This window comes from Seriola dumerili, unplaced genomic scaffold, assembly GCF_002260705.1.
Source record: "Seriola dumerili isolate Sdu_G_001 unplaced genomic scaffold, Sdu_1.0 BDQW01000052.1, whole genome shotgun sequence".
Classification (NCBI taxonomy): Eukaryota; Metazoa; Chordata; class Actinopteri; order Carangiformes; family Carangidae; genus Seriola; species Seriola dumerili.
Genome location: NW_019174307.1, coordinates 9,388,621 through 9,401,484, shown reverse-complemented (window position 1 = coordinate 9,401,484; position 12,864 = coordinate 9,388,621). Strand labels below are relative to the sequence as shown.

The 12,864-nt window shown below is 41.1% G+C and overlaps 1 protein-coding gene across 1 annotated transcript in view; it reads left to right on the top strand.

Moving 5' to 3' along the window:
* LOC111218250 (neuroligin-4, X-linked-like) overlaps nt 1–12,453 on the top strand; it is a 12,924-nt gene extending 471 nt beyond the window's left edge. Inside the window, exons 1-8 of the mRNA XM_022740460.1 lie at nt 1–7; nt 778–930; nt 4,211–4,396; nt 4,946–5,396; nt 6,030–6,243; nt 6,942–7,066; nt 9,949–10,558; nt 12,046–12,453. The exon at nt 1–7 is cut by the window's left edge and continues 471 nt beyond it. Of these exons, the coding sequence (XP_022596181.1) occupies nt 1–7; nt 778–930; nt 4,211–4,396; nt 4,946–5,396; nt 6,030–6,243; nt 6,942–7,066; nt 9,949–10,558; nt 12,046–12,453 (2,154 nt within the window). The remainder of the gene's footprint in view (nt 8–777; nt 931–4,210; nt 4,397–4,945; nt 5,397–6,029; nt 6,244–6,941; nt 7,067–9,948; nt 10,559–12,045) is intronic.
* The last annotated feature ends 411 nt before the right edge of the window (nt 12,454–12,864 follow it).

Genomic DNA, 12,864 nt, shown 5'->3' with positions numbered 1-12,864 from the left:
GAGGAAGGTAAGGGAACTCAGGGGGCAGGAGTGAATAAATATGCATATATGATTAGGTTTAAATAAACATTTAACAATATTATTTCATTATTTTGTATTGTTTTTAAATCTAAAATTTTTAATCTCTGCCCCCCAACCCACCCACCTATCCCCTCCATCTCCTGTGCATGCTGCTGGTTGAACCAACACTTAATATGCAGACACCTGCGTCAATCGCCAAGGGGTTTACGCCTTTACTTGTGGAGGAAAGTGGGAAGGACATAGACTCACTCATGCATACATATTGGTTCATACAGATGCGTGTGACCCTACACACGCTCACACACACACACACACACATACACAATGGCAAGCATGAACACTCCCACAGCCTCAATTTAGTATATCCACCCGCTGAGAATTGAAGGTAGGGTGATATGAAGCATAGGGAAGCAAGGGGGTAACAGAGATAATCTCTGCTTTTGTATTTATAAGCCCACAAGGTGATCAAAGGCTGAGATACATACAAATGGACATGTGGACCATCAGACACATATATATACACACACAAGCAGTCGACGGGAACATTTATTTAAACAACAGACAGAATGGAGGCATAAGGAAGGTGGGTGGATCTGTGCCTACTATCATGCACAAAACATGATTATGTATAGCACTGGCATCAGGTGCTTCAGTGATGTCACCTTGATTGTCTGAGCACATCTACCTATCTATCTATCTATCTATCTATCTATCTATCTATCTATCTATCTATCTATCTATCTATCTCTTTCCCAGACATCCATGAGGAGGGGGGTCAGCGGCCAGTGATGGTCTACGTCCACGGTGGCTCGTACACAGAGGGCACTGGTAACATGATGGATGGCAGTGTGCTGGCAAGCTACGGCAACGTCATTGTCATAACCCTCAACTACCGCCTAGGAGTATTGGGTAAAATGATATATCTTCTATATCTCATATATATCTTCCATATGTCTGTAATTTGCTCAAGACTTGTGTAGTGTATACAGTTAGTGTGGAGCCATACTTCAAAATAAACCCCTAATCCTGATCCTATTAGCTTCACTGTTTCTATGACTGTAAAAGCACACCTCTGGATTCTGTAATCCAATCATTTTTATCCTATTAATTTATTCTGAGTGTGAACTTATCAATCAATTCACTATAGAGGTACATGTACTGTATATAGACACACATACACGCTTTGTGTACCTTTACGGTTGGTTTTTCTAGATTTTATGGGAACAGCCCCAACCATGGGCAACTAGGCAGCAATCTATAGTAAAACAATCCAGCTTTAAAATGGCAGTAGTCGTGTTTCAACAGCATGCTCCACGTTATGAGAAAGAACAATAGAAGTGCAATTATTGCCAAGGTGCTCTGGGTACCCTGATAATATCACTGTGTTCTCATACACCTTCTGTATAGTAATTTACTTAATGAAAGGGGCTAGAAGGGCAATGAATGGATAATAACTTGAAAGCTTGTGTGCAATGTAAGCAGTTCGCATGGATTTAAATTGGGAATTGAGCCGTTTAAAAGGCGAAGGACAGACAGAATATTATAGAGGAAGTGGTATGAGATATGAAGAGATGCAAGTTTAGTCCGTAAAGGTGATCGGTCATCAAATCTAGGCAAAACATCAACAACAGATAAACACTCAAACCCTAGTGATGTTCATATATGAGTTGTCTGATTTTTCATTGGATGATATGTATTTATTAGTAAAGAGCAACGTACACTTAACCATTAATGCAATTCCTTTTAACTAAACATTACATACCATTGTTCCTCACTTTCAATTGTATAGTTTATAATAGCTCAGGTGTGTTTTCCTCATCACCTGATTTCTTTGGGGATACAACCATTTTGTCAACATATACTGAGATATTGTTTTTATGTATCAAGACAACATTTTCATTTTTGTGATCAAATTGACATTATATTCACCATCTGGATTGTTTAATCCTTCAATGAACTATAAAATGTAAAAACCATTAGCGAGTTGTTCTAACCCAGAGTGCCTTTTTTTTTTTCTTTTTTTTTAAGTGAAAACATGTTCACAATGGGTTTCCCTAGTGGAAATAAACCCCCCGAAGCCATTTTTTCCTCTACTAGCATCAACTCAAATCTGATCCTTTTCACCTCCATGACTCTCTGACTCAGTGCTCTCTGAACGGAGAAAATCTGATTCCCTGTGGTTTTTCTAATTTTAGACAGCTATGCAAAGCTCACGGGCTGAATAAATAGAATATCTTAAATCCTGGCATTTAAGCTTTTTGTGGCTGTATTTATAAAAAATAACCAAGCCTGGGTGGGACAGGAGAGTTAAGAACTTAGTTGGAAGGCATCATTTACTGAAATACACTGAGGGCATGAGTATTGAGTAGCATGTGTGCACAGTGTGCCTTCATATTGATTACCGTAAGTCAGAGGTAGGAGATGTGTATCATTGCATTGGCTTCGGTTAAATTATGCCCTCACTTTAATAAATTGATGCCCACTATTTAATAATTCATATGAGGAAATAATTTAAATGTGCCAGCAGGACGTATGTTTTATAATTACCTGTTTGATCTCAGTTGATGCATCTGCGTTAAAAATGATTTAACCCACACACCAGAATCACTTAGTCTACTTACTCTATTAGGTGGATTTATGTTGCAGAAAATGAGTGATAGTATGTAAAAAGAAACATATATTTGGCTTTTACATAAATTGTTACAGAGATGACTGTAACAAAATTTACTTATAAGAGAAAAATTAATGGAGGAATTCTTACACCTTAGGGATGCTCTTTCTCTTTAAATTATTTTGTGCTATTATTTTGTTTTCAAAATTTTTATGCAGGTCTAGCACATTTTATAGTTGATTTATACACACACAGCATGTTAATACTGTATGAGTTCTCCTGCTTCTGGTTCTCCTTTGATTTAATGAAGAATGTTTTTGAAACTGCACCGGAGCAGAGTTGAATATGTGGTAGAAGGTTAAAAGATTCAACAACAAGAAATATTGATTAGTTTACGAGATCCATGCTGGCTTTTCTGTTTTTTAGAAGCTTTCAAGGCTTTCATTAAATATTGATTTCATAAGATGGCATAAATCTGCATCTGCTTGGTGGGTGAAACAAAACTCTATTTAATTCTGACCTCGGGGGAAAAATAGTTGCAGAGCTGTAATCACCACAGTGAGCCAAACAAATCCTACAGACTTCATTTTGTCTTCATCACCATCCTCTGTTTTTATGCCACCCCCAATATGATCATCTACATCACCACCATCATCATCATCATCATCATCATCATCATCATCAATCATCAAAAATAGCGATGTCTTCCTCTTCCTCCGTGTCATCATATGTTGGATGCGTGAGGTGAGCCCATACATGCAACACAATGCACAATTATGCACACTGCTATTTTTTGCTAATCTTACTTAATCGGCTGTGAGTGGAGCATGTATCTATAGAAATAATTACAGTAAATTGAATGATTGACCCAGATCTTACTACAGTACGCGAGCACATCTCACAGTATATGTGTCCTTTTTGCATGAGAGAAATTTCTGACAAAAATGCACATGAGTGATGAAATGTCTTATTTTAACAACACAGCCTTTCTTGCTCATTACACTCTTATGTGTTCAGGGCCAGCTTGAGGTTCAGAGAAATGAGCTTCTGCAGTAATGAGATATACTGTAGTGGAGTGAGCCATTAGGATCCTTTGTGTTTACTTAATAAAGTCAGCAGTAAAGGGAATAAGGGATAGCTGCATTTGTAACTGCATATGTGTGTAGGTTTAGTCTGTGCTTGGGTAAGCTGATATTCACTTACATGAATATGGATGTACCCTGTTGGGTATTTCCAAGGGACTGTAGAAGAGGCACATGGTTTTCCTTTAATTTTCTCTTTAAATATATGATGAAGGAGACTCGTGCATAATTGATGTTAACAGTGGGGATGCCATGATCTCATGTCCAACACATCAGCGCCTCTGTGTGCTCCTCTGTGCATTATAAATGTAAGATGTAGACACTCTCCTTAAAAAGTCTGCAGAAATATCTTCCTGTGATCGACTCATTATTTTTACATCGTTTGCTCAGTTGTCTGCTGTGCTTTTCAGCTTCCATTTCATGCAAATCTTTAAACTTAAGTGGTATATGCTCTACCATATGTAATAACAACACTACTCCCTCTGTCTGCCGGCAGGGTTTCTTAGTACCGGTGACCAGGCAGCAAAGGGGAACTACGGCTTGCTGGATCAGATCCAGGCTCTGCGCTGGGTGAAGGAGAACATTGCAGCCTTCGGAGGAGACCCAAACAGGGTCACTGTGTTTGGATCTGGGGCTGGAGCCTCCTGTGTCAGCCTCCTCACCTTGTCTCATTACTCTGAGGGTAAGACAAAAACCCTGTTTACGTAGTTGATTTTACTCCTCTGACTGAATGAGGCACGGGCGTGGAAAGAGCATAGGCAGACAGACAGGTAGGCACCTGTGACCTATGATTGGTAGGTGGGTGCTGTGATAGTTTCGACATTCAGGGTTATGAAACTTTTCAAGGTCTCCAGTGGACCGATACATTATTTACCGGTATAAATGCCTGAATAAGCCTTTGAATCCTCTGAATAATACAGCCTTGCCTGTGACTCATGTGGCTAAGAGCTGTAGTAGTTTAAACTTTTAACCTGATGCTCTAACCATGACCTGTCAGCCTTTTGAATAATGCATGCCTGTGATTCCTGTGTTTTCTTGCTGTGAGATTGCTTGTTGTGCATCTGTCTTCATGATCCGTCTTGTGCATCTCTTCAAGTGTGCAATCATATGGTCATGCATTCATGCATGCGTGTATGTGTGAGTGAGTGCATGTGCATCCACAAATGTATACGTGTGTATATGCTTTATACACCCGTTTGTATTCACGTTTGTGTTCTTGTGTGTATCTCAGACCTGTTCCATAGAGCCATCATCCAGAGTGGTAGTGCTTTAGCCAGTTGGGCTGTCAACTACCAGCCCAGCAAATACGCCCGGCAGCTCGGTGAGAGGGTGGGCTGTGGCATCGACGACAGCACCCAACTGGTTGCCTGCCTCCAGGGCCGGAGTTACCGGGAACTTGTGGAGCAGAACATAACGCCGGCCAAATATCACACGGCTTTTGCCCCCGTGATTGATGGTGATGTTATACCAGATGACCCCCAGATTCTGATGGAGCAGGGAGAATTTCTGAACTACGACGTGATGCTGGGGGTTAATCAGGGTGAAGGCGTGAAGTTTGTGGAGGGCATTGTGGACTCAGAGGACGGTGTCACTGCTGAGGACTTTGACTTTGCTGTGTCAGACTTTGTGGATAGTTTATATGGATACCCAGAAGGCCGAGACACACTGAGAGAGAGCATAAGGTGAGTGAGTCAGTATATGTCTGAATATATTTAAGGAGTAGGTTGACATTTTGAGAAATACATTTGTTTGATGTTTTGCTGAGAGTTAGATGAGAACACTGATACCACTCTCATGTCTAACGCTTGAATATGAAGCTACCGTCAGGAGATGATTCATTTAGCAGAAAGACCGGAAACAGGCGGAAAAAGTTAGCCTGGCTGTGTCCTTGATTAAAAAAACCTCACCTATGAGCACCTAAAACGCAGTAATTTAACACATCTCATTTATTTAATTTGTACAAAAACCGAAAGTGTAAAAATAAGAGGCTCAAGAAATAGTACAAGTGTAAACTTTATATTTCTTTTTGTGGATTAAACAAACAAGACATAACATGTAAATTAGAGACATTTACCGCAAAGACTTGAGAGCAGTGTCGATCTCCTCTTCTCATTCTTGACAGGAAAGTGAATAAATGTATATGTGTGCATGTGAATACACTGTATACAGTGTAATACCTTTAATTTGTATTTTTGCATACTGTAAGAACAACAGATTTCTTTAAAGATCGATTGATAGAATGATGGACTTGACCTTAATTGATTAATTGGGTGACTAATTAGCTTATTGGCTAATTTTAAATGTATTGATTAAAGGTTCATGTACACGGACTGGGCAGACCGCGACAATGCAGAAACCCGACGAAAGACTCTGGTCGCGCTATTTACAGACCACCAATGGGTGGCACCAGCAATCGCTACAGCTGACCTTCACGCTCAGTATGGGTCTCCCACCTACTTCTACTCCTTTTACCACCACTGCCAGAGTGATGCCACTCCGCCCTGGGCTGACTCCGCCCATGGTGATGAGGTAAGATGATGTCACAGCGCTGCTTTGCTTTACAGAAATAACATTAGTGACAGCGTTTGTTGGCTCAAGGTGTGATATTAAATATGAAGGAGAGATGTCAGAGTGACTGGGCTGGGTACTCAGTTCTAAAGCGGAACGAGGCACAAATGTAAGTGACAAATGTCTGAAGGATTTCTGAAATATTCATACAATGAAACAAGAGCTATTGGTTTAGATATCCTTGAAGGGTCACATTGATCTGTTCAAAGTGCTTAACAAGTTGAATCAAGCAGTTCTCTACAGCTTGAAATCTTTGACATGAAATATATAATTCTGAAGTCATCTTATCTACCATAAATTTACTGCTACGATGATTAGATTTATTCCAATAATAATTATCCTCAGTATTTATTGAATAGTAAATACTTAATATCCATATTTTTTTTTTCTTTAAGTGTTGCCTTATGTTTAGCACACTGAATTTGTGGTTGGTGTGTGTGGGGACGAATTTCAGTCCAGATGAGTAGGGGTGACTTGTCAAACTGAAGATGGGTTTAGTGACCTGAGTTTAAGTTGCAGTTACATATGAAGCTGTTTCTTTCTTCACTGGGACGAGGTTAGAGTTTGACATGATTCAGTTATGGTTAGAGTTACTGTCAAGTGAATGAATATCAACTGTGGGCTCTAATGGTAAGCTATTCTAACGTGTGTGTGTGTAGGTGCCGTACGTGTTTGGCGTGCCCATGGTGGGACCCACCGATCTGTTCAACTGCAACTTCTCCAAGAACGATGTGATGCTGAGCGCTGTAGTCATGACTTACTGGACCAACTTCGCCAAGACCGGGTGAGCTGTTAAAATGCACACTGCTGTGAGACGTTGATTTTCCTTTTGCCTGACAAGAACAATTTAGAGAAAAATCAAGAAAACAAGACAAAACAAAGAACAGCTTCAGCATGATTCACCTCTCTTTATTTCTGCCTTTTTAGGCAGAGAAATCTGTTTATAACTTCTGCTATTAATATCTAATCCCCACCCACATGTAGAAAATGTCTCATGATAGTGAATGAAAGCCAGGCCGTTTAATCACACCGTTTTTAATATGTAAAAGAAAACACACAGCTGTCAATGGAGAATCAGTCGCTTTACATCCTTTTATCTTTGACTCTCTGAAGAGACAAGGTTTTGGCAACGTGAAGTGTTGTTGCTGTAAGTGCGGACAGCTCACTCTTGATTTTACACGAACAAATCTCTTCCAAGCTAGAAATTAGACAGTCAAGATTCAAGTCTATGGTGTCACCAAGAAAGACGGCATAGTGCCTCTCCTCTTTGCGGTACTCGATAGCTTTTCTTTAGGAAAACATGAATATGGGGCGCAGAGTGTAGTTATCTGGCAGGGTTTACACAGAGAGGTGCAGAGAGAATTACAGGTTTTAATTACTGAAACATTAAGCAATCGTATGTCCTTCAAATTATGTTCATATGCAGCTATTTTGCGTTAGTTAAATACAATTTGAAAGAAATGTAGATGTTGTGTGCAGGAGTCTTAGATTAAATCCATCTCTCTGTCAAGTTTTTTCTGTCTCGAGAGGCAACGCTTTTCAGACAAAATAGATTTCATTCGTAATGAAGGCTTAAAACTGAAAGAAAAACTGTGGACTATTTTTGGGCAGAGGGTGCACACAGGTTCTCTGTCATGTCAAAATCTTGACAAGGCTTTTCTTCTCTGGACCTTGGGGGAGAAAGTTAAAGGACCCCTGCTCTTGAAAAGGTCATTGAGGAAAAGGTAATGTCCAAAAAGAAGAACGAGAGGTTGGCTACAGTCTGATAAATCTTTTCTTCTCAACTTCTCTTTTCCTCATTCGCTCATTTACGGTCAGAACTGGTGCAATAAGAGAGAGAGCTTATTCAGTATGTTAAATTAAAGTTGAAATGATTTGCCAGTGACTAAAAAAAAGCCTCTAGACATCTAATTTATTAAATTGAAAGTGAAATGGTTTGCCAGTAGCTAAAAAAAATACAGTTTGTTGTAGAAAAAAATCCACATTGAAACTTTAAAAAACCCGACAATCCACATTGATAAGGGTAGCTTTTATCTCTCCACTCTGACATGATATACAAGATAAAAGTAATTGTTGAGGATGGACCCTCTTTCTGCAGTGCTCGAAGTGAGTAATTACCAGTAATTAATCCAATTGAGGCTCACTCCGCTGAGACCTCTTCAGATTTACAGAGACATCTGCAGTCTAGACCTTGATCTAAATCACCACAGAGCCTCGCTATCTCACAACATACAGAATCAGGACAGTGCTCGCACATATTTTGACTGTGGCGTGAAAAACAAATTGTCTTTGATGCGGGTGCATTAAGGCAATCACATCGCATCAAGTTAGCAGTTCTCCTGCCCATAGTCAGTATTGTCATTACCACCGCAGCAGGCTGAGCAGAGCAAAATCACTGAGGAGGGATGTGACGATTTCAGTGTGCACTTCAATTATCAATGGGGAACTTTATCTGAGGAAGGATTTCGCTCGGCTGAGAGTGCCTCAGATGGTGATGGAACTCTGCGACAGCTCAATTTAGCAGGGAGGATGTGATGCTCCCTGATGTATATTTTGTAAGCCTCTGTGTGGGCGTATAAATCCTCAGCTTGTATGCGTTTGTGTGCTGGTAGGTCTTCATGCTTGCTGCCTTTTTGTGCCTCTCATAAGGTGTTGATTGACAAGTGAGCACATAGTGTTTAACTGGCAAGTCTGCGAAGACGTGCTGCCGTTTCATTTACGACATCTCAGCTGCTGACACAAATAAGTCGGCAAATCGACAAATAAATGCCTGTCCGTTCGTGTCAGAGAAGTGATTTTTCAGGATATGTTTGCTGTAACACACACACACACACATCTCCAATGTAGATATCTGACACTTTAATGTTTGCTAGAGGGGGAAAAATATCTGCACACTGTACAAACTGCAGGAGTCTGAAGTGTGCAACTGAAATGCGAGGCATATAAAGTGGACTAAAAACAATGATCTGAACTAAACCACCTCTGAGCTATGTTTACAGGGAAAATAAACACGTGTTTTGCTTTGAGAAAGTATTTTTTGCCACTGGTTTGCCTTATGTCACTCGAATATTGATTAGAAAGATGTGTGCCAGCGCTGGCGAAACTGGCCAGCGAGAGAGAAAGTCAGCCTGCTCAGCGGAGAAAAAGCCCTCAGCAGCTCTGTTAGTCGAGTCTCGGACACGTGAAAAGCTGAAAAGCATGAAATATTGGCATTTGTTCTTCAAGGAATATGTAGGAGCCACATGGCAGATATGTGGGTGGGAACCGTGTATTCTCTGATTCAGTTTTGTGGCTTAAGCCTTTGTTGATCATGAACAGTTGAAGGAGGCTGTAGTTATTAGCAGCTATGTCACCATGTCAAGTTTTACTATTACTTTTGGTGATTTGATTTCAATTTTCACATGGCGTTTTCATCTGTTAAACTGCTCAGAGCCGACAGGTATTTCACTGCTGCCGAGATAATCCTGTTGTCGTTATATATTTTTCTCTATATCCTTTTGTATATGATTACAGTTATCTCTCTGAGAACACCTGGCTCAGAGAGTATGAAAGAAATGTCACAACAAAAATGATTAATCCCTCTTTTTTTGTTACCTCGAAATCTTAAAAAACAAACCAACCCACCTAGATGTGAATAAATAAGTCATTGTGTTTCACTCTTTCCAGTGATCCAAACCAGCCGGTTCCTCAAGACACCAAGTTTATCCACACGAAACCTAACCGCTTTGAAGAAGTGGCCTGGTCTAAGTACACCCCTAAAGAGCAGCTGTACCTCCATATCGGCCTCAAGCCTCGTGTCAGAGACCACTACCGGGCCACCAAAATCTCCTTCTGGCTCCAGCTGGTGCCTCACTTGCATCATGTCAATGAGCTCCTCCAGTCGGTGTCCTCCTTCACACACAGTCCCTCTCCACAGGACGACACCCCTTATTCTTACACCAAGCGCCTGTCCAAAGGTTGGCCTCCAAGCAGCACGCGTCACCCGGGCTCACAAGGAGGGACACCACAGCCTCCGGAGTCTGCTTTAGGTCAAGGTGGAGAGGAAAACGGGGTCCGCGTCCCTAATGAGGACTACTCCACTGAACTCTCTGTGACGATTGCTGTGGGAGCGTCACTGTTGTTTCTTAACATCCTTGCGTTCGCGGCTCTGCTCTACAAGAAAGACAAGAGGCGCCTGGAGCATCGTAGGCCACGTCCACTTCCTCCCCCGAGACGAGATATCACACCTGCAGATGTCGCCGCCCACCTACAGGGAGAAGGGCTGATGTCATTACAGGTGAGTCAACCTGTTATTGTAGTTTTATTTGCATGTGTTCGCACAGGGGCGTTTAATCAAAGCTGAAGCTGGTGTAGATTGTGTGGAGTGACTGTATGCTTCTGTAGCCAGATAATTAAGTTATGTTATTAGGCTATATTAGCAATAGTCATACTTAGTTATTGCTAATAATGGCACATATTTTTTTCAAGTTTCAGTAACATTAAGCCAGATGAGGTCGTGTGTTACAATCTGAATGAACTCCTTTCTTGCCAGTGGAGCAGCTGCCAGCGGAGCTGCCAGTAGAGCACTCCTGCAAAACACAGCCTGTCATCAGCAGACATTATCAGTGTGAGAACGTGTGTGTTTGTGTGTGTATCTGTGAGTGTGTTTTGATGCATGTGCACGTGTGAGCTGTGTCCAGTTGCCTGAATTGCTTCCAATTGCCTCCAATTCATCCACTGACTATATGGCCGCTTATGAGCTCATAAGTTGCTTTGAAACCTCATATTACTGTTAATTGGCAATTCAAGTACATTAATGTAGCTCAGCATTGCAGCTGCTGTTCTAATTATGTTTTATTTATTTTAAATGTCATTCCTTTTCATGTGGTGTTTTGTAACCCAGTGGTGTGACAAGCAAAAATCAAGCAGTCTTTTTTTTTTTTCAGTGCACATTATTGTGATTTATGCCTGACGAAGAAACAAACACATACTAACCCTGCAGAGGATCAGCTAAAAAGCAGTCAGACTAAGTCAGGAGTGGTTCAGAAAATGATGACAAATAGCAGATAAAGTCTGAATGTGAATTTAACTTCGTTCGTAGCTCTGACTTGAACAAATGTGGGGCTTTTACAAAATGCTGTTAGTGTGTGAATAAAAACAAAATAAGCTGTTATTTGGAAAACACATGATTAATGTTTTTTTAATTAATAGTTTATTGCACTGAACATCATTTGATTAAATTGTACATAATTATGCATACATTTACCATCATAACATATATCAATATCGGAAAAAAATCTGGATGATATTGTGATTTGTGATTTGAACAATATTGCCTAGCCACAATAATATGGGATTTGATTAGACTTGAACGATTAGTTGATTAATGGACTACTTAATCGCCATAAAATTAACTATTTTGATCACAGATTCATTGTTTAATCACTTTTCATGCATGAAGGCCAAAACAATTTTCTGGCTGCAGTTTCTTTTGCTGGTCATTGTAAATGGACTATCTTAAGGGTTTAGATGATTGGTTGCACAAAATAAGACATACAAAGACGACACCTCAGGCTTTAGGAAATTTTGATGGGCATTTGTGACTATTTTCTTTTCTTTTTTTTTTAACATAAAGCAGTAATGATTAATCAGTTAATGGAGAAAATAATCAGTAGATTAATTAGCTGCAGCCCTAGACTTGATTATAAGGTTCTGTCTCTATCTTCCCTCATTACTTTCCCTCCATCGTCATCTCATCACCTATCCAATCATTCATGTTTTTAGGTGAAGCAGCTGGAGTGTGATGCAGCATCAGCAGATGAAAGGAACAACACTCACCACCATCACACTCTGGATACGCTGGACGCTCTGGACGGCCTGGACACCCAGGACATCTACAGCACACTGGACACCGTGCGCCTCACCTGCCCACCCGATTACACCCTCACCTTGCGCCGCTCACCCGATGACGTCCCACTCATGACGTCCCTGACCCCAGGATCACTGCCTGTGACCCCTGGATCACACCCTGTTACCCCAGCAACGCCAATGACCCCCATGACACCCGGATCAGTGGTGGGCATGAGGATGGGGCACCCTCACCAGGGATACACACACCATAGCCCATATAGTAATACACACTTGCCACACACACACATCTCCACGCACACACACTCCACCACGCGTGTATAACCGCAGCAAGATACTCGCACATACAGGGTCATAATTAGAAACACACACTCATACTAACACACACACAACACACAACACAGCCACAGCCACAGCCACACCCACACACACACACACACACACACACACNCACACACACACACACACACACACACACACACACACACACACACACACACACACACACACACACACACACACACACACACACACACACACACACACACACAAAAAACACATTAAACAAAAGACTTAAATACCTCTACTAATTGCCCTGCAGGATTGTTACAGATGGAGTGACAGACAGACATTTTCAGTAACAGGATGAAAAGACAGACAGCTGTGTGTTGCATGTCGGGGGAACTGAAGACAGACTGGATCCCAGGAGATGCAGTTCTATGCATCACTCGCTCA